The sequence below is a fragment of the Micrasema longulum genome, unplaced genomic scaffold (genome assembly GCF_059751315.1).
Source record: "Micrasema longulum isolate JH-2025_06_02 unplaced genomic scaffold, ASM5975131v1 h1tg001870l, whole genome shotgun sequence".
Taxonomy (NCBI): Eukaryota; Metazoa; Arthropoda; class Insecta; order Trichoptera; family Brachycentridae; genus Micrasema; species Micrasema longulum.
Genome location: NW_028279044.1, coordinates 183,979 through 211,939, shown reverse-complemented (window position 1 = coordinate 211,939; position 27,961 = coordinate 183,979). Strand labels below are relative to the sequence as shown.

General features: G+C 30.6%; 1 protein-coding gene across 1 annotated transcript in view; it reads left to right on the top strand.

Annotated features, from left to right (window-relative positions):
• The first annotated feature begins 1,214 nt into the window (after positions 1-1,214).
• LOC148273687 (trissin receptor-like) overlaps positions 1,215-27,961 on the top strand; it is a 43,004-nt gene continuing 16,257 nt past the window's right edge. The window contains exons 1-4 of the mRNA XM_088238346.1: positions 1,215-1,440; positions 18,837-18,981; positions 19,862-20,021; positions 21,593-21,790. Coding sequence (XP_088094472.1) covers positions 1,263-1,440; positions 18,837-18,981; positions 19,862-20,021; positions 21,593-21,790 — 681 coding nt within the window. The 5' untranslated portion in view covers positions 1,215-1,262. The remainder of the gene's footprint in view (positions 1,441-18,836; positions 18,982-19,861; positions 20,022-21,592; positions 21,791-27,961) is intronic.

The window sequence follows — 27,961 nt, the reverse complement described above, 5'->3', positions numbered from 1 at the left end:
CAGAAAACGCTATATTTGAAGTTAAAATGTTGCGATTTTTGGCAATAATATATTTTTATTGGTAAATAAAAGTATACAACTGGAAGAAAAAAAAAGAAAAAAGTAACAAAATTAAATGTAACAACAGTAATGTTAAGTGGTGACTGGATAATATTTATTTTAGTAACAAGTTCGCTAAACTATTTATTCTTTGAACTTGAAGATATAAATAAATTATTTAATATGAAAAGAAACAAGAGAAAACACCAATAACAACCAACAATAAACTGCATCGATCAAATCGCGCATATCCAAAATTAAGTACATATTTAAAAAAATCTGTAACCGTAACTCCTTATTAAATCATGAGATTGTATAATAGTGTGGAACAGGATTCTGATATTGATTTAAATTGTTCAATACCCTTATTAATTTAATATAATTGATTGTAACTACATCTTTTGTTTTTTTTTGTAATTGGTATTTTTTTATTCAGATAACAGATATTAGTATACAATATTACTACTTAATACATTTTTTAAATTAATTAAATACATATATTTATATTAGAATTTCCGATTACGTAAAAGAAAAAAACGATTCTTGTGAACATAATAGGGAGTGACGTCTTACGTTAGTTTGTTTATTTTCTTTTTAATTATTAATATTTTTATTATTATTATTGCTACATATAAAAAAACTTATTATGACTACAATACCGTTTAAAAATTATTAATATGTGAGTTAAATTGTATTAAATATTAATAATTACATATATTTTTAATTAAATTTAAACTTTAATAATTTGCATTAATTACATTTACTATAAATTAAGTTTTGGTCAATTAAACATTTTTAATTTTTGTTTTGTTACCATTGATGTTCATATTTAATTGGTGAAAGATGTTAACTGTTATTATTTTATATGATAAATATTGTGATATCTTTTACTGTTTGTGAACTGAAAATAAATAAATACTGTGAATGATACATAAATTGGATTTCTAAAAGAATGTTTTGGTTTTAAAGGTAAAACCCTTAGCTTTTACTGTCAAAAAGAAGTATGTAATATCTAGATAAAATAATTCAAGTGATAGAACGAAAAAACGACAAAAAAGGTGCGATACAAATATGTAATGTTTTATATATATTCTATGTGTTTAGGTGCTTCCCTATCGAGTGGGGACTTAACAAGTGAACATGCAAGTGTAACCGCTGGCGTGGGTCGTGTTCGTGCAAAGTGAAAGTACAGCGTTCACAAAGAAAGAATTATACCGAGAGCCATGCTCTTCAACGAAAGCCAACCCCTACAGGGAGTGGGGGGCTACTTCGAGTGGAGGAACATTTCCCAGAAAGAGAACGACTCGCTCTCTCAGGAACAAGAGTACATATTCGACAGAACTGACGTTAGAGCAATATTCATCACTCTCTACACGATTGTCTTTTGTTGTTGCTTTTTTGGTAAGTCTCTCCCCAGTTCCTTTGATATATTTGCTTCTCTTACTTCTTGTATGCGTGTTTTGTCTGCGTCGCAACTTCCAGTTGAAGGGAAGTGTGAATATATGTATCTACTTTGTAGTATTAACGGTTTTTGCTACTGTTTCGAGCTTGCAACGAATCTTTTGCACACTGTGCCTACAGGTTTTTCGCGTTTGGACAAATAATTTCATGCTCTCTAGTTTCACTGTGCTACTCATATGTCATTACTCGTGGATAATTACGCCATTTCATCCTTCATTTCCTTACAATCACGGTAGCTAAACCACCGTTGCCAATTATATATTACGTGAAAATGAAAGTTTTGTAGGATTCCACAACAAAAAGTATTTACTGAAAAATAAGTTTAATAATTATTACATAACTTGACAACTAAATATTGTAATAATTTCTAAATTAAAATTTGTTAAATACGCATATTTGTTGATGTTTTCAAATAATGATTTCAAAAATGTATTTTTTAAACAGGATTTAAACTGCTTTTAAAATTATATAAATATTTTTAAAATTTCATTTTCGTTTTACTATGCACTGACTGACAACAATAACTAATGTTGTTTTTTTTTAGTATTTTTTTTTCGTAGATCTAAGAAAAATTAAATGTTTTGTTCCTGTTAAATATTAGCAAAAATCTTATTTTTCCCGCAAGTTTCGAATAATTTACTATGAACAAAAGAGAAAAATAAAATGGAAATGATAAAAATGAAATTTTATTTGTTTCGTAGGAAAGGTTCATTAACTTAAAATAATTAAAATTAAAAACAAAGAACGGTATTGCTAAGCATCATATAATTTATTATACAAAGTTTATACCGTGGTTATAAAATGTAAAACATCGGTTTTATTAATATTTATACAAAAAAATACACCTCTTAAGCTAAGCGTCAGTAAATGATAGGCAATATATATTGAATGTATACACATAAGTTTGGGAAGTTACAAAGCGAATAAAAAAAATTGACAGCTATATTAGATATTTCTATTTGAGTATTCCAAAGGAATTTTTACTGCAAAATCTCTTTATCGTAGACACGATTCTTGCTGTCAAGAGGTTGATAGATCCATATATCTGTTTAGTAAGAAATATGTTTTAAATTCTTTTTCGTACATTTTATTTACTCTTCTCGTGCTATTTTATTCTTATTCCTTTTTTATTTATTATTTTCCCTTTGCCTCAAAAAGCCATTCAAAATAGAATAAATTTGAAAGTATAAACTAAATAGAATTATTTCATTTTTCAATTTTATTTCTTATCGTTAAATTTAAAAAAATAAACAGTTTCTACGCGATGCAATAGATTTTAGCTAACAAGGTTATTTGATCTCGACTTATGAAATTATCAAGGTAGTATAATATATACAATTTTAAAAAAGTATCAAGGTGGTTGCGTGGGATTAAAAATTAAAATTTAAAAATACGAAGCGGAATTTTCCTGTAACAGCTATATTCTTAAAATAAACAATTACATTCAGTTCTAATAAATTTTAAAATAAAAGTGTTTTTTGGTTATTATGAAACTATTATGAAAATAAAACTTTGTTATCAGTGTTACACAATTTTATTCTTTTACAAGAACACAACTATAGTTTCGGGAGAGCACTCCTCCCATCGACGGGTGATATAAAACTAATATAATAAACACAGAATATTGTTCACAATGTCATCGAATCTGCACCAAGTAAATAACAAAGGCAGTAATATGAATAATTTAGAAATTATAGAAATTCACAAAAATTTAAATTCTGAAAATAATCTAATTAATAATCACACATTCAACCACCCCTCGCCTTTATTGACTATGTTCCCTTTGCGACCACCCTCACCGCACTCACCCTCTTAGACCCGCGTCTGTTAACACTCTCTTAGCCGAGCGATGTCTTCCCACACATTAAATCTTAGACTTACTTATTGCAACTTCCACTTATGTGCTAAATTTTAAGAAATAAATTCGACTTAATGTTTTGTCCATGTTTTCATATCTGTACTTAAGATAACCATCCATTCATATGCCAACACCTTAGATAAGAATAAAAACCCCCTGCTCTAAGTTTCACTGATTAATCTGTTTATTTTTTGTTTAGATTCGATGACATTGTGAACAATATTCTGTGTTTATTATATTAGTTTTATATCACCCGTCGATGGGAGGAGTGCTCTCCCGAAACTATAGTTGTGTTCTTGTAAAAGAATAAAATTGTGTAACACTGATAACAAAGTTTTATTTTCATAATAATTTATAATGAAGTGTTACGAAGTGAATGCCGATTCAATTAAAAATATTGTGTTTTTTGGTATTTAAGTATGTTATATGGCATGATTACTTTATTTTATTATTATTATGTTAAGGTGCATTTTAGTATCTCCGTTAAAATAAACATATTTCTCGATTAACTCTTTAGGGGATAAAATCATGTATTTATTCTTCAAATATTTCGATAAACTTAAAATAATGTTTAATTACATCCGTACATAGAATTAAGAATAGTCCAGAAACCGCATACGTGCACCAAACAGAAGGCGACTAAACTACTCTTAAACGAGTAGTTTTTCGTTTTGACCCATTATTGTAGACATCGCTCAGTACGCAACTCCCGATTTGAATTAAACAATGCCGTGTTGTGTCGTTTTAAAGTGTAGAAATTCTGCTGGGATCAACAAAAAACAGGATGGGATCACATTTCACGTGTAAGTAGCGAAAGCATGTGTAAGTAGCTAATGCATTACTCAAAAATTTTATTATTTTTCCACCTGTTAGATTGTGAAAGAAAACGGACATTTTGTGAGTGTTGCCAGCGCAATCAACTTTTTGCGCTACTTTTGATTAATAAGAATATCAAATATTATTTAAAATAAAATAAAAATATCAATGTAAAATAAAATTTGTTTTATATTTGAAGTTTAAAGTTCATTGATTCATTAATTCAATTATTCTTATTAAATGACCCTTTAATTATCTATTCTGTTGTGCCAATCAATGTTTCCGCGTGTACAATAAAATTTTAGAGAAATTAACAAATTACGTTAAAAAAAATATATTTAACTATCTTACATTTGTGTTTTGGTTATATTCTCTCGATCTGGCAACATTACGCGGTGACTTCACGCATGCGCGCGGTGAAAGTGGGGCAGAGTGGGAGGATTTTTGGACACATTACGATGTATTCAAATCCATAATATAAATAACCACGACAAAATATTATATTTATCAGTTTAAAAAAATCCAGAGAAATTTAATTTATATTTTGCCTTTACAATAATTACAGTTACTTTGTTCAAGCCTTTTTCCCGCAAGTGGAGGCGTTTTCGGTTTACGAGTGATTAACTAATTTACACAATGAAAACCAACAAAAACTCGGTAAAAACAAATCAAGCGAGGTGGGTGCGGTAAAAATAATCTCGTAATAGTGTTTTTATATAAAAAAAGCCTGATTCATGTCTTGTTTCCGATAATAATTGTGGGGTTCATTTCCTAATGAGCAGGGGCGTAGCGAGAAAAAATTTAACGAGTGGGTAGTATAAGGGAGGAATTGTTCCGTGTGGGCGACGCAAACGCGACGCCACCACTGGCATTTCTCTATTCATGTTTGCACTAGGGATTTCTTTTTAGTAATTAAATTAAAACATTTGTAATATTGACTAGGAGTATGAATGTGTGAAATTACCGCATAGCATGATATGCATACTTTTCGGGTCAAATGTCAAAAACTATAGGCCTATGTATATTAATGTTATCTATTGTTACGAAAATATTTTAATCAATTATAACAAAAAAATAACACCTGTTTTTAAAAATATATTGATTGATCAAAACATGGTTTTTGAGATGCCACATCCACTACAATCAATTTGCTTTTATAACTTGTGCTCTTGAAGAAACTTTTCAGGCTGATGTCCTTTATATCGACCTTTCTAAAGCTTTCGTTAAAGTCAATCACACAATTTTTCTGGCTAAATTACAAGCCATTGGTATAAGAGATCCTTTATCATTGTTTTTTAGGTCTTATCTAAGTGAAAGAAAAACAGTTAATTTAAATGTATAATTTCCTGTCTTCTCCAATCACTGTTACTTCTGGAGTACCTCAAGGAGCCCACATTGCTCCATTATTATTATTAAATATTATAAATGATATTATTGATGTTTTACAAAATACAAAATTCTAGCTTTTTGCTGATGTCAAGATATTATCGAATAACTAATCGAATCTCCCAATGATTATCTTCTTTTTCAACAGGATATTAGCCGTAAAGATTCACCTTTTAGTTTCTTTGCCACAACCATCGCACCGGTGTCAGTGATGTTAGAGACCAAATGAAATACTAGCTTACTAAAAACAATTTTGTTTACCTTAAAACGTACCTGTTTTTGTTTAATTTCTTAGGTTTATTTTTATATGCATAAATTTATTTTTATACTTAATTTATTTTTTACTTTGCTCTAGATTTGTTTAAATTTTTAGATTCATTTTTACTCTCAGTTTTTTTTTTTTGATAACGTTTTTAAGTAAAAAAAATTACTTGAATTTTGTTGAAATTCAATTTGAACATGAGCAAGGGATACCATGTATGTATTTATTCGACTGCCGAACAGGCTTACCTTAATTGAAATAATGTAGGTCTAAAACCCGCATACTGTAACAAAGTGGAAATACTGATACTGAGATCGATAAAACGAGGCTCCGAGCTGTCGAAATCGAAAAGTTCTACGGATTATTTCATGCAGTTAAATAATTGTTGCTGGAACAGGCATTGGCAATACATCAAACAGGAAAGCGATGATTTAGCGGTAACTTTTTCTTCATTTCGAAATCAGATCAATCAAGACGTAACATATTGGATTGCTAAATCTAATCCATGTATTTGGCAATAGCTATTTTCTCTTATTTTATTAATTGTTATGTTTACATCGTATTTTTTTTTTTTTTACATCTATCGTAATTGTGATGTTTGCATCATCGTAATTAATTTTTCGCAACTAATGGTACTGCATTGGTACACCAAACGTAATGTATCCGGATAGTTTTTGTAACATGACCAGTCTTACGCTTCAGGGCCGCGATTATGAACGGCTATCTTCACCGTTATATGCTGAAACGGTTAAAACTAATATTGATATTTATGTACGAAAGTGTGTATATTTGTATGAAAATTCCAAATATCTTCGTCGGTAACCGGTAATTGAACATGTTTAGAAATACAAATTGTAAACATATTCCATTATTAATACAGAAAATTTAATTTTACTTTGTAGATATAATTGAAGATAAATTTTAATTTCCCATCATAATCGAGGTCCAGGTGCCAATCCAGGAAATATAAAAAACCCTAGTGAAAAAACACCCTTTCGAATAAAAAATTCATATCAACTATGTCGGGAATCAAACTCATCGAATATCGCAGTGTAAAACGCCTTTTCAAATAAATATTTCTCGTCAATCGTGTCAGGAATCAAATCCGAGACCTCTTGCATGGTAGGTAAACGCGCTTACCTAGACTACGGGGCACATAAATGTTTACATTTTAATTTATGTGGGTTTGTCTTTTATTTTATTTTGTTTTCTTTGTTTACGTATGAAATATTGCGATCGGTTTTTTTTAATCTTTTATTCATTTTTTTTTGTTTCATAAAGTTTTTTTTGGTCGATTGACTTGTGTTTGTATAACATTTTACTTAATCCAATTTTACTATTTTAATTGAGAAAATATTGACTTAATCATTTTTATATGTATTTATATTATGTAAATGTAATTTCGGTGTTTTAAGAGCAAGTATCTACTTTTATTTTATGCTTCATTTATTATATTTTTAAAGTGTTTATTTCCACTACATATAGAAAATTTTTATTGAAAAATATATTCGGATGCATTTAAGTTAAATTGTCAAAAAAAGGGTTTGATATTTAAAATATTAAAAAAAAAACAAAATGCTCTTTTGAGGTCGTAATTAAATAGTGAATTCGACTGACGGACATCTCCTTGACAGTAAAGGTATTCGTCTCAAATAGATAATAATAAAATATAGAAGTTAACATATTTTTATTATATAATTTTCTAATATTATTTTCTTTTTCCGCATTAAATGATACACATACTACTGCATTGGTAATACAATCACAGCACAGCTTATCTAATCATTTTGTTATGAGAGGAGGCAAGTAGACCAGTATTACACTTTAGTTGCTAGTTCAGAACAACGAAATATTGCAGCGTACAAACTAATTTAAATATTATTTTTTGTCAATTATGTGTAGAACGGAACCCAGAAACAAATTATTTTGCCTATGTGTCGTACCTCAGCGACAATAATGGCGCACGTCCAAAATTGATGTTTTTAACTATGTAAAAATGTTTCTAATATTATTTTCTATCCACACAATAGGAAACAAACACTTTTTTTAACATTTTCAAAGTAATGAAGGTCTATGAAATACTGTCCAGTAAAAAAATGTTACCCATTAGTAGCATAAAAATATTTTTAAATTCGCTATTTTGAATTCCCGCAAAAACGGTTATTCCATCGGCCACGTCCCTAAACGTCACGATTTATGTTTATTTGTTCCCGATCATTCAAATTTGTTTAGATCATTGTCACAAATCTTGACGTCACAACTATCAAGGCCAAACATATTGCGTTTTTCTAGTGATGTATTTGAAAAAAAAATCTTTTTAAAATTTATATATCAAAACATTTTTCCATAATATCCAAATTGATTTTGAAAAAACAATTATATTATTCTAAATCCATTTTATATTTTTTTATCGGTATTTGTAGTATGTAAAATTTTTTTACTAACGACATGTTACACTAATGTTAGAGACGCGTCCCTTCTTAAGTTAAGTAAATTTAAATTGTTCCTTTATCCTTCTTCTTTCCTTTTCATCCCCTCTCCTCTCTTCATAGTATAGTGTTCATTTTTTTTTAAATATATTTATTTTTGTTAATCTTTGCTTTTAATTTTTGTATAAAATTGTAAGATTCAATATGTCCATGTATTTATAATTTTCTCAAACTGAACGGTTTGGGTAGGTAGGAAGAAATTGCCTTAAGGCAATATGCCCGCCCTTATATGTATATGTATATAAAGTGTCAGATAAATAAATAAATGTTTCTCAAAAATATTTATTGTTCCTTTAAAGCAAAAATATCAATGTTACACATTATTATTTTATTTATATACAAGAAAAAATTGGGGCATATAGGCTAAACCTAAATGACACAAACCTCCGTGGTGTAGGGGTTTAGATGCTTGACTCACATACGGAAGGTTCCGTGTTTGATTACCGGTGAGAACACAAAAATTAAATGTGATTATTCTCCAGCTTCGATGTTCTGTGCTGTAATTTACCACTGTGATTGAGCCTCTAGGCCTGTTGTGTGATGCAAAAAAAGTCCGCGCAGTTAAAGTTATGTCAATGTTTTTGCGAACGAATGATAGTTTACTGATAATGCGGCAGTGTGTGTACGAGTAACTGCTCGCGTAGTTTTTTTGAGACGTGCCAATGTTATTCCCGGGATTCGATATACATTAGGCAAATATACACACGAAGGAAAGGAAAGAAGGGCGTGTCCAGGGTGCGGACCTATCGCGGTAGCGACAGCCGGCGCGAAATTTCAAATATCCGAAAACGTATGAAATACGCCACACATGGCCATAGTGGGAGACCTGTGGCGGGCGCGACAAATGAATATTTGAGGCCTAAAGAGAGCGAAGTATTACTCTACAATTATAATTGCTCGTTTACGCTTCAGGCGAGAGTCTTAAAACTGTGCAATATTACAGTTAAAGGAATGATGGTGATGATACATACGTACCTCGAACACAACTTCCTTTTTTAGAAAATATTAAATTTGGCGTAAAAACGAGGTGCTCTTTTCCTTTCAATTCAAAATAAAGCACACTAAATATATTTTCATTAGCAGTATGATGGTCTTATAGTAAAAAAAGAAATCCAAACATGCTCTGATAGATCGACGTAAGAAAAAAACATAATAAAAAAGTACTGTCGGATATTGTGTTTTTCTAAGTTGAAATTCACACTTCGCCTAGTCCAAATTCGTTTGATTCGGTACCCACAATAAAAGGTAAAATACTGTAACGCTGTGTGTAGGCGTAGTGCGTAGGAGAAAAATAACAGAAGCTTCACGGAAACGGTGTTTGATAAATTATATTCATTTACTGATATTGCGGAAGTTTCACCATGGTTTTATGGGATGTATTAGGCCTACGTATTTAACGACTTTATTTTTTCGGGGTAATTTTATTGCTTCATAATAACATGTGAATAAACACAAATAAAAGGTTTTAACATGATTAGATTAATAAATGTTTTGAATAGGACTACATAACTAGTGGACCCGACAGACGTTGTTCTGCCCGAACGTTGGCTTGCCTGCTATTAGCTGGTTCAGCAAACGCAAAATCTCAAAAAAATCGAACTTCCGATAAACAATATACTAAGTGACATTTGACATTGAGATCGCAGCGCTATTTACTGAATCCAATTGTGAATCTAAAACATTTAGGGACCTACCCAAACACACACAAAAAAATGAATCAAAATCGGTCCGGCAGTTTAGGAAGAGTTCAGTGACATACCCGCGAAAAGAAGAATGATTATATATAACTAGATTGATAAAACAATAAGAACACATGTTATTAATTTTTGAGCGATTTAAATATTCGTAATAAGGGTTGGTTTTTGTTTTATCTCCTCATGTGATTGGCTAAGAGTCTTTGTCCTGCTCAAAACACTCACTGCCCTAGTGCCATAATCCAGGGAGAAAATACGAAATTACTTGTTAATGAAGTAAAGTCTAACCACGTTTTACCCTGAGCTCTCTAAAATTAAGACACTCAACTCATGCCCAACGTGAATTTAGCCATTATTTAATCGCCAGCCAGGTTTTGACGCGATTTTGACATTTAATTCGAAACCCAAAAAAATTCGAAACAGAAAGGAAAATGCCTGATTGTGTTGTGAAAGCGTGCAAAAAATGTCCGGATAAAAGAAAAAAAGATTATTCATGGAAAAATAGGTACCTAGGTACTTCTTTGTGATTGAATTCCAGAACGCAAAACTGTTAAACTTCAAATATTGAATTTAAATAGGTACCCAGGTACTTGTTCATGGTTGAATTACAAAACATAAAATGAATGTTTTTTAAATATAGAATTCTTTTTGCAAATGTCAAACAACACTCTTCTCACCAACAGGGGTGCACTTATGTAGGAATACGATTTTTTGAATTAAACTGAATGTCAGTTAATATTATTTTAGTATTACCAATAATCTTGTAAAAAGAAATAAATATATGGAAATTACAAAGAATTAAAGGAAAAAATCTGATTGAGATTCACAATCAAATGCTGTTTGTAAACGTTCAAAATAAACTTTTTTAAACACAAAAAAACAACATCCTTCCATTTTTTTGTTTACTCGTATGCATTCTCCTCGAATGCAATCCTGATAGATCGATGAATAAAACATTTATGTTCTTAACTTCTTTTTTATATATTAGATTGAAGATTTTACAAACACGCGCAGTGCAAATATTTACATTTCTCTGAAAACCGCACGTAAATCGGTTAAACCGTTTAGGAGCTCAGTGACATAACACATACAGAAGAATTATATGTATAAAGATGAAAGATTATGAAAGTTAATAATATTTTTTATTTATTTTTTAAATTATTTATAAATCATAAAACACAAAGAATTTTACAAGTAACATACGTCGAATTACATTCCCAGGAGTTACGACAACTCAATTCAGGACATAAATAATATTAGCATTTAGAAAATAACACATATTGAGAACAACAAAGAATAAACAATAAAACATCTTTGAATAGGTAGAAAAACTTTCTTAATCTAAAATGAAAAGTAAATTCTTTAAATAAATACCTATACCTACCAAAATAACCATTAATTTTCTATAATGAACTAATGTTGCATTAAATAATAATGTAAACGTATTTGAATGTTAAAACAAATTATAGAAAATCATCGCTTAAGAAAGTTAATAAAGTAAATAAATAAATAAATAAATAATTTTTGCATATTGTTTCAAGAGAGATGAAGCTGTTAAGAATATAAAAGTCTAGGCATTTATAGAGCTTATGCTCTGTTGTCGGCTGGGTTATGTGATCACTTTACATCCTCTAGTATTTCATTAACCATTTCTGACTTCCATATTTACGAATAACGTTTTTTAGATTCTGAATACAACATGCTTGGTTTTTCTTGTTCCAACAATGGATGTAGCTAGTTTTACTTATACTTTCATTCTGGCGGGAAAACGAACTCTCACGCGGATGCGGGGCGAGAAATTGCGGGAAACGAAGCCCTAGGGATTCTACGATATTATTTAGCAAAAAGGACGGTATTTTATTTTTAATGAAATAAATCGATATCCTCGATATACGGTATGCAGTGTCAGTCGGTCACAACCCCAACGAATGAGATGGATCAGAAATGGATGACACTAACCTGGTTTGTTCTTGATGAAATTGCGGTGGTCCGACTGGTCAATTACGAGCGGTACCAACACTAGGACAGGCCCCCGATCTAGAGCTGAACACTGGTGGTTGGTGGAAACAAAATCTACAATGCGGCACAAGTTCAACAAAATAAACACGCGATTCACTACACGAGGTCTTATTGTGGTGGATGATTAAAGGAAACTAAAATGGGAAGTGAACAGTGGTTGTGGGTAAAAATGATGTTGAAGTTGTGACAATATTTTAACAATGCCTACCCACATAATTTGCTACCACATTCTTTATGACAAACCAACTCGTAGGCGAATGTTAATCCAATAAAGTAGTGTTACGTCTTGCTCGCAGAGTGGGCGTGGTATATTGTTTATAAACGTAGTGGTTATACAAGGCAATATTTCATTGCTTCTGGACCTGAAGCATAGGATTGATCATCTTACCTTCCATTTTACCAAAACGATCCAGATACGCTACAACTGGAGTGCCCTATGCACCACTGGGTACAAAGAGAGAAGTTTAGATGATTATTTGCAAGCGGGCGAGAAATCTGAGGGAAAAATTGGCTAAATATTAGTACGTGTTTTAAAATTAAAGGTTTTCATCAATTTATGTTTTGCACGCCAGAGTATTATCCGATTCAAAATTTAATCAGTTTTTCGATCCATATACTACAGCGTCGCCCTAGTTAGAATAAAACGTGCCACGAAATAATAATTTTGCAAAAGACGATAAAAACTTTATAAATTTTGTACGAAATTTAAGGGTAAACATGATTTTTAAGTATTTTGTCTAAATAAACGTAAAAATCACGTATTGCCTACTGACTTACGCTGTATTCCAAGAAACGTGCAACTTCTTTGAGACGCACTCGAAAAATGTGTTTCATTTCAAAAAATGTTCTGTCAACAATTTTTTCGTTCAAATTATAGAGATAGATTCTATTTTGTGTAGTGAAAAATATCGAACCATAATCTCAAATACAGAAAAAAATTACTGTTCAAATTAAGGCGAAGAACTTTAATAATGGTGGGTGACCCTTCCTTAGCACAATGTGCTAGAAAATTCCGCGCGTTCCAATGCTGTGTAGTCACACATATACAAATGTTGGATTTAGAATCTGAAAAATGAAACATTTATTGGCAATTGTTTCATTTAACTATATTCGAAGGCAAAAGTAATAATATTTGAAATATAATCGCAAATTGTTGCCGCGCGAGCAAGAGAACCGCCCTTAGCGGAGATCTTAGAGCTGGCCTGCGTCACGCGTACATTTGCCGCTCTCGCTCGCGAGTGTATATCTATAGCATCCAGAGTGAGACGTAATGAATGTTTGAGACAGTCATATACTTGGTACTCTTTTACTGCATCGCCGGGACAATGCGAGAAATTGGTAACCTTTTGAATGTATACGTGTGTAATGTATAAATGTAATGTGGCGATTGTCGAAAATTTCTAATAAAATGCTTTTTTGTGCCAAATAAGTATTTATTTTTTTATACTTTTACATTGTTTGTATTCTCTTTTTATACAGAATAATGTTCCCTCACTGATAGTGTCCCGTGCCGAGGGAAACATTTTACAAAATGTGAAACATGCCTAAGATTAGCTATTAATCAAAGTTAACATAATACTAACAATAAAAAAAAACGTAATTAATCCAATTAATCTAATTATAATTAACATAATAAACAATAAAAAACAAAAATATTCTTAAAAAACATAATCAATTTATACAGACCAATTAAAAAAAATTCATAAACAGTGCATACATTTTACCTATTTGGCTTGATCCACTCATCGATCCGTGCGCAACCCTCCTCCACTATCCATTTCTTAATAGCAATTTTATATTGTGAGAACTTACTAATTGTCCTTATGGATAATGGAAGTAGATTGTACACTTTAACCTAGTAAATAAATACAAAAAATATAAATACAACCCTCTTTGACCGAAGGTTGTATTTATTTTTTTATTTTTTTGCAGCACCAGGGTGGAGTATCTAGTAACTCTTGTTATTTGTAACGGAAGGTAGAGAATAATGCTTACGTGCGTATAGTAACACAGTTTTTACATAAAGTTGTTTTATAGGTTTGATTATTTAATAATAAATTATTTTAACCGATGCATAAATATATAACGAAGGAATATCGAAAATTTTACCACAGTTTTTAGTATATTTACAGAGATATACAAGTTATTAGATGCAATGTGTACTAGCTACTAGCTACATACCACATATTGCCGGGAAGGGATAGTCAATCTATTTATCTTCCGAGTTTAGGATTAGCATAAGTATTCCCATTTTAATTATGTTCAGAATGTGTGCTCTTTTTGTGGACATCAGGATATCCTTCAGAGTATTTCTCAAAGGATTCTGTGTAAACGCATTAGTCGCAAACGTGAATGTTTACCCTACTAAACCGATAAACGTAGCAATAATAATATTATTCAGAAATTGTAATATTATACTCGTAGAGTTCTCAGAGCTGAATATTTCAGAGGACATGTTTTTAACTTACAAACGATATTTTGCAAATGTCAAAATTATTGTAGGCAAACCTTGAATTTATATTATACCCATGCTCGCACCCTAAGGCACTGCATAGGTTAACTTAGATATATGAGCAAGTCAGTACATTTATTAGTACATGAAAGGTTTTTTTAAATTGTCTATGATTTTTATAGTTTTAACCAAAGGGGTAAAAAAGTATATTGAAAATTACCTGTGTCACGCCATAATAATTAACGGGAGATACTCATGTCGGCCTCTTGGTCTAGTGTTCAGCGCGTTCACTGGCCATGGAAGAGGTCTCGGGTTCGATTTCCGACATGGTTGACTCTAAAATATTAAAATATGTCACCAATATATTTAATAGTCCCTGGACTGACACCTGAACCGTAAGACTGATCATCTAACCTTCATGTAATAAAAATCTAGATATGCTGCAATTGGTGTGCCAATGCAGTGCCTTATGCACTATTGAGTGCGGAATGGGAATGATGATGAATTAACAGGGAAAAATTAGAAGAAATGATACATTAAACAATGCTAAAACTAACCGTAAAAAAAATAACAATCAATAATTTTAAATTAAATAATATTTTAGAGAGTTACAGACATAAAACAGAATAGCGAACTAATATCAAAGTAAAATAAAAAGAGTCAAGAAAATACAAATAAGCGATTAGTAGATATGTGAAAATATTGAAATAGAAATTATGCATAGTTACAAACATAATGTTATAATTAAGCGGCTACCTGCATTGATCAGTTTCACCGCAAAATCACCCTTAAGTAGCGCCTGCTAGTGTCACTCAACAAAAACATTCTCATTTTTATTGCAGTATCTTGGCTACGCCATAAATTTCTTATAAAATAATTTCGTAACGTCACAAAATCAACCTTAAGTTGCGCCTGCTAACGTCACTTACTTCAAAAAAAATCTTCGTTTTTGTTACAGTAACTCGGCTATGTTATAAATTTCTTATTTGAAAAATTCCTAAATTCGCTAACCATATTTTCATAAAAAATCCTAAACAGGAACTTGGCGACATTATTAAATATTTTTTTTCTTATAATAAATAAGCAGGGTATTAAAAAATCATAAAACTAATACTGTTTATTATTTTAGGAATATATTCATAAGATAAAAGCTCGATCGTTATTTCTGTCTATGGTTATGTCTACTATCATCTGTCATATACAGCCGTGCTCATAAAAGTTAAACATTGGTACACTGAATGCAGTGCATAACGATTATCTGTTGCCTGAAGTAAGGTGATCAGCCTTACGCTTCAGGTGCTAGTCCAGAAGCATAAAATATTGCAGTGTATGCCGTCCTTTTTTTTATCAATATTTAATGTAGACTATCCCAGGAATCGAACCCGGGACCTTAAGCATGGTAAGCAAACGCGCTTACAGTAGTATACTTCGAGGCGGACTTATATTCACTCAAATTCCAAATTCAGGATTTTTACCTGAGTTGAAAGCACTCGTCCAGCGGTGCTATTCTGGACCGCTCTCGCGGCCGTAGAAACACTTTTATCTCGTGTATTTATATTTATTATTTATTTATTTATTTATTCATTAAAGGACATTGTCCTTTTATACAATTGATAAGGTTTTATATAACAATAAAAGAATAGTTAAAAACATTTAAAAAAGGAAAAGAAGCATTGACAAACATAAGGGGCATTAAGACAAGATCTGGACTATTTATTTAGTGCTCGTTTAAACCGTTTAAACTTAAACAAAAAAAGTCCAAATCTTGTCTTGAGTTAAAATTATGACAAAGACGTACATATATACAAAAATGTAAATACAAAATACGCGATAAAAAAATGTTTTCTACGGCCGCAAGAGCGTTTGGATACCAAAACCAAGTTGTATTTTTAATCCACCCGGACACCGAGAGCGCTGAATTTAACTTTTAATTATTTATTTATCTGTTGATGTTGCGAGGCAATTTAATAATCAAGAAAAATTTACTTTAATTACAATGAATCAAATGTAATTTCAGTAAGAATTATTTGTAGAAAAACTCAATCTATGTTAGGCTGGTTGTTTTATCGAAAATATTTTGTGTATATTCTTTGTTGATTTAATTGGCATTCACTTCGTAATATTTAATGGCCAGATACGAATATTATAAAGAAAACTTATCAGCGTCAAAGTTACAAAATGTTTATAAAGTATTAAGATCATTAAAACAATATATTTTTTATTTCAATGTATACATTAACCAAGTTTTATTTTCCAAATATAACTAATTTATTTGATTAAAGTAAATAATAGATGGAAATACCTTTGCTATTTTAATGAATTTAAAATATTAATTTATTTCGTCAAAACATCGCTTTTAAAAAATAAATCAATTAGTTTAAATTTCCCGGAAGAAACATATTCACAGTAGTTTTTGCTTATTAATTTAATTTAATTTTCCCATTGACATGATTTTACCTTTTATTAAAAATTGAACAAAGCCAAAAATTATAATAAATTATGATAAATATACATAATAAACTAGCGGACCTGACAGACTCTGTCCTGCCCAAACATTGGCTTGCCTGCTATAACCTTGGAAAAATACTTTTCATTGATAAGTAGGTACCTAGGCATTTGTTTATGATTGAATTCTAAAACTAAAAATTATTAATTTTCAAATATTGAATTTTAAAAGGTACATAGGTACTTCAATTTCCAAAACATAAAATAATTAAATTTCAAATGAAAAATTATTTTTTCAAATGTCAAACACGGCTATTCTCACCAACAGGGGTGCACTTAATCCATGAAAGCGATTTTCAAAAATGTACTGAATGTCAGTTAATATTATTTTAGTGTTACCAAAAATCCAGTAAAAAGAAATAAGTGGGAAGAAATTATAGAGAATGTAAGGAAAAAATCTAATTGGGATCCATAAAAAATATTCATGTTATTTTCGCTTGCTTGATGCTATTGCTCCTATTCCTTATATTTCTTACTATAATTGAGTCAATTTCTAGAAAACATAACTCAATTATCATTTTAATTATGCTTTTATATATATATATATATAAATATATTCTTTTTCTGTTGATTTGAATCATGCTCTTATTTTGTGTTATTTTTTTTTTATACTACTATATTATACTATTATTTTGTTGATTTTAATGATACCACTATTTTGTATATTTGATTATGTGTGATTCTTAATTTGTATAATTAATATTTTAAAAATATTTCTGAATATCTTTTTTGCATTGTATTCTTTGGAATTTGATTATTTATTACATTTACCTTTTTTTCTAGATTGTGATTCTATGTCATTATAATTTGATCTAATTAATTTTACTATGTATTTTTATTGTTATTTATTGTGGCTTGACACGGACATAGCCTAAAAAGCCTTAATAAGTTCATAAATATTTAATTTTGTAATTTTGAATGAATAAATAAATAAATAAATAAATAAATATTACACACGTGATGCGGATAAGCTTATAAAAATTTCAAAACACAAAGAGAAAAAAAATGTGACTCCCAAATGTTTTATGCCAATGAAGGTACTTGCTAGAAAATTCGTATTGAGTGAGACCACACATGACGTCATCCATCTTTCAAAAAGGCGTATCTTGTTTTTTGTCGGAATTGAGTTATATTTTTTTAGTAAAAAATTAGATATATTTATGGAATAAATGGGCATCATTCTGTCTTAAAATAATAAAAAAAACAGCAAAATACAGTAAGATATTTTTAAAATTATTTTTAAAGGCAAAAATTTTCCAAACAAATTCTTAAAAAACAGTAAAAAAAACGCAAATTCGAGATACGCCTTTTTGAAAGATGGACGACGATAAGTGATCACTTACGACATGCCAACGAGAGGTGATAAAAAATTCCTAGACATCCAAAATCCCTTCTCAAAAAACAAATCTGTCTCGTAAGATATTCCGGATAAAATCTAAAAAGGAATGAATTCTGTATATAAATAAGAAAATATGGACATACTAAAAAAACTATGAAGAATTTACCGCAAAATATTCTAGTAGCAAATAGAAATACATTTGCGTGTAAAAAGGTGTAAATATGACTTGGCTTTAACTTGAAACCACGTAAAATTGAGAAATATTTTAAGACGCGATGTTTAAATGTTTATTTTTACGTTTCTGTGAAATCGTGTCCTTTTTTATGCTTATCGCGTAAGAATTGTTGTTCAAATATGTCTAAAAAGGTGAACTATTTCTCTAAAATAAAGTACATTTGTCTATGTAAAGTAGATACCTTTTGCGAAAATAAATGTCTAAATGTAAATTCGCGAGACTAGGAAGAATTTTGCGGTAATACTTGTAATCCCAGGTAATAATTTGATGTTTTCTTACAGGAAACTTGCTGGTTATAGTTGTCGTAACGCTCTCTAGAAGGCTTCGATCGATAACTAACTTCTTCCTTGCCAATTTGGCTCTGGCTGATTTGTGTGTGGGGATTTTCTGTGTGTTCCAAAACCTGTCAATCTACATTATCCCAAGGTGATTATTATTAATATTAATAAATAAATAATTTTATATATAATTTATTGAACGTATTCGTAATAATGTAAGTGACTTAAATATTTTTTTTACCCTTAAATGCGGATTATTTTTCATAATTGAGGGGTATCAGCTCTATAAATGAAATATACACTACAACACCCAGGGATGGTATTATGAAAGCTTTTATCGCGCGGTATAGTGCGTATTTGCGTACTAAATACACGCTTTAAATTCTTTCATAATACCAGCCCAGATAAACTGAGAAAAAAACGTTTTTGAATTTTTTTTGCACCTAGGAGGAATCGAACCCGCGACCTTAACCATAGTTAACTAACTGAGCCACAGCATATGTTTTATAGTAAATAATATTAAGCAAAGTTTGTTATTTACAATTAAAACATAATTTTATTCTTGATAAAACTCCAAAGCACTTGATTAAAAATGTTTGTCTAAATTTGTTGCAACAGAAAGGAAAAACATTTTTCCATTCCACTTAACCCAGTCGATGACAGGTCGTAAGCTCTGTAAATGCCTAGACTTCCATACTCCCTTCTCAAAAATGTTTTCCCTCTCTGTTACAACAAATTTAGATCAGAATAATTCCCTAGAGAGAAAATCCAGCCAGTCTGCAAACATTTGGACATACTCAAAACATTGTTGATTTTTTTTGTTTTTAGAATAAAGTAATATATATATATATATATGTGTAAATATATCGAAATGGATTTTTTCAAAGGATCTAAATGTTATTGGCATAAAAATGTTTACATACAACTATTAAACAGATTACAACAAATTGAAAATACAATTTGGTACCACCAATTTTATAGTTGTAAAACGTCTGTCCTAGTCACTTAATATTTTTTTTTATTTTTAGTTGGGTGTTTGGCGATTTCCTATGCAAGATGTACCAGTTTACTAACTGCCTGAGTTACACAGCATCCATATTCATTCTGGTGGTCATATGTATGGAAAGATATTTTGCTATTATTCACCCTATCACGTGCAAACAAATACTCACACCCAGAAGACTTAAGGTAAGTAAAACAACAACGTTCATTACAATATTTGAGTTTGTCCAAATGTTCGTAGACAAAAGACTGGATTTAACCCCCTCGGGAGGGATTTGGACAAACTCAAATATTGTAATGAAACCAACTGGTCCAAGAAGAAGTTTAAAAAATTGGAAAATTGTTTTCAGGCGTTGCCTAGTATGTGAAATAGTTTAGTCAGATGAATCTCTTCACAACAATAAAGGTTTCAGCTCTTTAACTTCACTAAAATCAACAAATGGAAGAACCGAAGAAATATGGATGTTCAGGCGAAATGGTGAATGTTACACAGTGTGTAAAGTGGCCACTTAAACCTGCCAATGACAGGTCAAAAGCCCTGTAAATGCCTAGACTTCCATATTCCCTTATTTAAGGTATTCTTCATCCCTGTTGTAATTTGTTAACAACTTTCATATACAGAAATTTATTTAAGTGTTTTTTTTTTAAAGATTAACCCGCTCAGCCTCTATTTAGAGGCTTGTCAGCAGGTGGAAAAGATGGGACATAGAAGGAGGTTATGTAAAACACACCATAACACCCAGACTAATTGAGAAAAAAATCTTTCTCGAATTTTTTTCATGCAACTGGCGAGAATCGAACCCGCGATGCCAGTTTTGCAGTTATCCATCTAACCAACTGCGCCACAGTGCCTGTTCAAAAGAACAATGAAAAATTATTTTTAAAAAGCAATTTATTTACAAAAGAAACAGGATATTTAGAAACATCTAGATCTTCGAAGACATCTAGGAAGATATTTGGTGCTCTCAACCAAAACGGAGTGTGGGGAGACGGGATAATCATGAATTAGAGGCACTGTGTGGCGAACCCAAAATTGCACAATTCATAAATATAAGAAGATGACAATGGTTTGGCTATGTGCAAACGATGAATGTTAACCCTACCCCAAAAATATTATTTATACCACTACGGAAGGCAGACGAAGCAGAAGCGTACCAAAATTAATATGGCTGAATAATGTGGAAAGTAACATTACAGTAATTGGTCCGACGAATTGGAAAAGAGCTGCGGGGTGCAGGGAGGAATGGAGACAGATTCTGGAAGAGGCCTGGGCCCACAACCAGCTATAGCGCCACTGATGATGATGATGAGATATATTTAATTTATTTGAATTAGTATTGAAACTTGAGCCAAAAGTTCAATATGAATTCCACATAAAAAATATACTAAATAATTCGACATAATAAAACCTATTTATTATGTAGGACCCAAATATATGAGCTTTGACGTTATTTAGAACTAGTTAAAAAAACAAAGCTCAAAAAATAAAAAAGTCGTGGAAGTAGTTTACAAAACTATCAAGGGATCACGAAAAACCTGACTTAAAAAATGTTTTTTTTTGTTCGCCGTGTTTGACCTATAAATAATAGGGTTTTTAGCTTGGCATTATGTTTTTATTTAAAAAAAGTTATTTGAAGCAATCAATTGATATGTTATATCATTGTGCACATATTTTCAATATAATTTATATACATACTATCTGTGTTAGATTAAAAAACAGCAGTAAAAAAATTTAAAGATTTCTTTTTTGCTTTTAGTACGTCATCGTCGGCGTATGGATAACAAGTGCCATTTATAGCGCTCCAAAATTCATCTTTATTCATACATTGGCAAATAAATTGGAGGATGGTCAGGTTGAGATCATTTGTTATGCGAAGAGGAAAATGTTCGATTCGGAACTGTTTGATATGATCAACTTCGGTTTACTGTACGTGACGCCTCTCCTGGTGATGACTGTAAGTATACCTTTGTAGAACATTTGGAAGTATTACTTTTGTAAAGTTTCAAACCTTAATAAGGTTCGATACATTATACGTTGTAAACTAGGTAAGAATATCAAATATGCAGTATCAAAAAAACCATTAAGGTGAATTAATTTGATTTGAATGGCATAAAGATAATCAAAGAGTAATCTAGTGGAACACTGTGTAGTAAAATAAAAAGATGTAAAGTTTAAAAATATGTATATATAAAGTATATAATTATTTTTAATATTTTACAGAAAAGATGATGATTTTATTCCAGTTCTTTAAAAGGTTGAAGCGTTGTTAGTCAAATAAAAAATGATACTGTTTCCAGTGTTTTCGTATTTCGTGATATTATTACTATTTTATGTACTAGCAGCTATTAAGGTGATGTGTGTAAAATAATATAAAAATAAAATATTATAATATTATACGTGCGTCCAGGCGGTTTTTGAACTCACTAACCGGGCGTTAACCATTCTTTTTCTTGGGAAGGCCATTCCATTGCTCCACAACTCGGTTTGTCAGGAAGTTGATCCTGAGGTTGGATAAAAAGGAGGTAGCGCTTAATTTCAATGAATGACTTCTGTAATGGCGGTTATTATTCATCGTGAACGTTGTTTTCAACTTCGGTACATTATATTGCCGTATTAAGATTTTGAATGTTTCAATCGATCACCACGCTGCCTCCGTTTTTTAAGTAAACTCAAACCAAGCTTCCTTAAACGGTTTTCATGTGTTTTGTTCCTAAGAAAAACGACCATTTGTTCTTCTTTGAACTTTTTCCAACAAGTCTGTCCTATTTAAAATAGAGACTCCAGGTTTGGTAGGCATACTCCAAGAGTGGACGAACATATGTTTTATACATTTTGAGGAACAAGTTATGAGTAATGTGCGAGAATGTTTTCTTAATAAGGTTTAAAACGGAATTGGTGCGTTTTAAAGTTTCGATAATATATGATCCCATTTAAGATCACAAGTAATCACATGTCCAAGATCTCTTTGTGAAGTCACTGCTTGTACTTGATTTCCATCCAAGGTATTTGTTAATTCTGGATCTCTAGGGCCAACGAGTAGGGCGGTGCATTCCTCGGGATTCAGTGTTAAGAGCCATTCTCTGGTCAACTAAAAAACCTGATTAAGGTCATCTCGGATTTGCTGGAGGCTTATTATTGAATGAACAACTTTGTATCGTCAGAAAAGAGGGACCGAATCAGTTCCCTCAAATCAGTCAAGTAGATTCTAAATGCAATCCGGCCAATGACTGATCCCCGAGTCACTCCGCTCAGAACTGTGAGAGGGTCTGAGATATCCTCCCCAACTCTTACTCGATATATACTTTTGAATACTATTGTTAGAAAATCGTTAATAATTTTCGTAACAGAGGTAATATCACACTTTGCAAGGAAAAGTGAAATAAATTGGTAATTAAATTTGATTGAACCTTTACTTTTGTAAACTTCACTGTTAAAACGAAATAAAAGGCCAGAAATACTAAAATACAATTATTGTCGACAAACGTCTGAAAAGTATTTGCATATTTTGCCTAAGAAATTTATTGTTGGTACTATTATCTAACGTTACCAAAAACTTAAATTAAATTGAATTAATTTGAAACGTTTCTTAACTGTATCCTTAATCTAAAAGTTCAACGAACGCCTACATATTACTGTAATTAAAAGCGTAGTTACTTTGTTTCTAACGGAGGTTATGGTTATTTACCGTTGTTTGTGAACAGTCGATATACGTGTACAATACCTTTTATTGTACAACTATCTAAAATAATAACATTAAAACATAGATATATCTACATATACAGAATGGTAGGTTATATAAATTATATGTTTTTAGGTTAACGTAAATGTTACTTGTTTTAGTTATTTTGTCAGATCCCCTATTAATGTTAATACCATCCAAAGTTATTTGGTACTCGGATTTCATTGGTATAAGTGGATCATAAATGTTAGTACATCTAATATTCTCTCTCTTTCAACTGTTAAAAGCTCTGAGAATCTGAAACTTAAATGAAGATTGTTTGCTAAAAAGTTGAAATAAACCACACGCTTTGATCATTAATAGTACCTACTACAGAACAGTTTCATTTTCCATGGGTACAAACCAAATTAATCATTTTTAAATAAGAATTCTGTATATCTTTGATTCAATACATTTCAATTTAGCCTAGTCTAACTGATATTAGATACGAGTGAGGAAATACTTACATATGTTTTGTAGGCTCAGCCACTAAGTAGTATTTCATAATATTTTCAGGTAAAGACATGTATTGTTTCGTAAATAGAAAAATAAATAACATTGTTCTTAAAATACCGATTATGATTTATCTACGGGGCTTTACCTAAAAAAGTATGTCATATTCGAGAAATGATTCTGTTCAAATGAATTACCTATCCGTTTAAGCGTACTTTTACGAAAATATATTTTGTCAGAAAGAATAAGGGAAGGAATAACAAACAATAATAGTTAGATCAACAATGAATAAGCGGAAGGTGAAGTGAAATTTTTCATAAATATGTATTTTTTAAATACAATAGAAAAAGCGGAAGCTTCTGTCGATTCTCATACACGAGTTTCCAAAGATTTTTGCACTCGTAATATAATATTTGAAATTACGGATGATTTTTAGACGACAGCTGACGAATAAAAACTATTTGCTAACGATTCTTGAGATGGGGTGTCATAAAGGGGTGTTACTTTACCAAAACACAGTATCTAAAAAATATTCACTTCTATAATACTTACGGCCGATGTCGGAATATGATAATAACAGAAAAAGTGTTTAAAAGAAAATAAAAGCTTGCAACGGAAATTATTTTTAACGAAACAATGGCGACAGGAACGTTTTTATTTTACTCAAATTTTAGTGTTTATATATTTTTTATGACGCAATAACCAAATTATTTGAATTGTTTTATAAACACATTAACAACACTATAGGTATAACTGTTTTTTTTAAACGTACATAAAGAGATTTATATTTTTTTTAATGAGTTATCAGTCATTTATTAACTAACTAGGCAGTACTAATTCAATGAGCTATTTTTACAAATAACAAAGAAAATATTTTTTCACATGCGTTAACAGTCAAATGTGTAATACCGTCGACCCAACTAGCAAAACTCTTAAATCCCAACTTACATTTTTTCACGGGAGAGTAAAAACTGTTTTTACTTCGGTAAATAATTGTAGCGGGGTTGTTTGTAGGTATATATTTTTGAATAATGCAACACTGAACGGATGTACAAGTTTTACAGACATTTAGGTTATTTAAAGCCTTAACAGAAAACACTAAAGTATTTTTTTTTACCATTTGTGTATTTACGAATTTTATAAGTAAAGGTGACGATAATATTACATTCTATTTTTAAATTGCTAATTTTTTTCTTCTAAATTTACGTAGAAACAGTAGAAATTTTATTTATTAGTACTAATTAAAAAAATACCAAAGCTCCTATTTTTAATACACGATTTAAATCATATATTTTTACATAAATCTTTTTCTAAAAAAAAAACACTAATCATAATGTATGTATTATACTTTAACCATTTAGTAAGTGTCGTGTTTAAATGATTGTGTCCTTATATTTTTTATTTTTAAGTTTATTTATAATGTTTTGGAAAGCTGAAACATGTTTTCAGAAATAAAAAAACCCAAACGATCTGAAGACCAAAGTCTAAAACTTTGTGTTCCGCTGGGACCAACATACGGTCTTGAAACCATGTCACTCATTGTCAAAAGTGTCCACAAAATTAAGTGCACACTAAGCGGTCTCTGGAAAGACAAATGTTGGGCGTCTCCTTAAGATACCGAATAAGGAATAAAGAGATAAGACGCCGTGCAAAGGTGGTCGATAACGCGGAAAAAGTGGGAAGACAAAAATGGCAGTAAGCGGGTGATGTGGTGATCCAAGAAGTTGATGGGTGGGTCCACAAAATACTAAATTGAAGACCCTATGAAAATAGAAGGAAAATGGGGTGGAGATCACAGAAGAGATAGTCTGACGACTTCGACGAACTCGTGGGACATAGGTGGAAACAGAGTGCACGGGACAGAGAAACATAGAAAAATTTGAATGAGGCTTTTATTCAGTAGTCTAGAGAAATGGGCTGATAAGAAGAAATTTTATTTAAATAAAATTTCATTAAAAAAAAACATGTATTACTAAGGAACCTAAATAAAACTAGTCCATTGAAACATGAATATGGAGTCTCCTCTGGTTGACTTGGTACATGGCTCAGCCTGTTCTAAGATGGAGATTTTTTTGTGTTTGAAACAAATAGAAAATAAATAGTTCTAAAATTAGTAAAAAAACACTATCAAAAAAAAAAAACGAAAACTACTGTAAATGAGAACATAAAAAAAGGAATGTTACGAAATTTGTTTAATAAAAAAACACAAATGCCATACATAGGTATGACTGGATAAAACCCGTATTGAGGCATTTATTTACAAAAAAATATTTTTATGATGATGAGTTATAAGGAAATTCCATTTGATTTTTAGATCATCTAACAGGTAGAACTCGAATTACATGATACACTTAGCTCAGAGAATTGAATCAACTTTGAAGTTCTTATAGACATCGATGGTGAGAGGCAGTGTCGTTTACAAACGAAACGGCCATTGTCTTTTCCGATAAAACATGGACAAAAGTGCAAAGTAAACGTAAAAAAAGGTTTAAGACTAATAAAAAACTGGTTAGATTATAGTTTATTGACTCAACGAGAAAAATACTAAAATCCGAAATAATATAAACCAACCGCCTTTTGGAACAATAAAGATCCATCAGTGTCTAAACATTGATAATGATGTCACACTTGGGATGGTATTATGGATCTTCTCTATCCCCTAGAAAGTGATTAATTTGGAGATTTTTATTTTTTGCATGCATCTAAACTTTGCTTTATTTATGGCCGCAGTGATGATCGAACGTCAAATAAATACGAATATCCAAAACGGTATATGATTTTTTTTATTCAAAACATTATTGCGACCTTAAGCATTACCCAAAACACTTTTTTCCGTTTTTTTAAATTTATAATTATTTTTTGAAAACCGTTTGACTTTTATTCAGCAATGTAGCCATTATAAAAAACAAAGTGTCATCGCATTAAAAAAATTAAAATTACCAAATAACCACTCTCTGGGGGGTAGAAAAGATTCAGAATACCACCCCTGCTTCATCAACATGCAACTGTACTATTTTAGAGACCGTTAAATTGATTAAATACCTTGGTTTAACCTTAGATGGGAATATGATATATCGGAAAAAACCAATAAATTAAGAAAGTTAATATACATACTCGTATTTAGAATTCTACGAAATATTGTATCAAGCTCGTTGATAAAAACTGTGTACCTACTTTGCGCTCGTACAAAGCATATTATCCTACGGTATCTTAGGATGGAAGGTGCATTTTTATTAAAAAACAAATATTTTATTAATATAATTCAACATGTTTATAGTTTTAACATTTAAATTTTCTTATTTATTACTTAAACTAATATCCCACCAAGCCACTTTCTGTAGCTTGTTGGTGGAGATTTATATTTATACTAACTTATATAATATTATCTAAATTAATAAAAAAACAATTAACTAACAGATATAATTAACTACCGGAAAGATCAGTAAATGTATATATTTTTTTTAATATATAAGAAAATATATGAAAAATTAAAATATTTACACATAAGCATCATTGTCTTATTTCGACCCTTTCGTCAAGTGACAAAAGTCTATTCTTAGGGTTATAAATAAGATATTATCGATATTCTTCAGAGCTCTTCTTTGAGAAATTCAATGATTTGGATATTCGACAATTGAATTCATTTATATTTATTAAGGAAAAACAACAGTTGTTATAAAAGATTACAAAACATAAAAAGTATGCTAAGCAAAAATAATTCACTATCATTATAATACACTTCACCACGTCTTAACAGGACACAATATATTAACTTGTATTGTGACGTCACAGAAATATATTGCACCGCGAACGAGAACTATTTTCAGAGAGAGGTCTTTTAGCTTTATGGCTCCTAGCATTTATAATAAGGTTAAATATATTTTATTCATCTACCCCGATGTACTACTACACAAAAAAAAAACCCTGTGGTTTATTACGTTAGGAAGGAAAGAA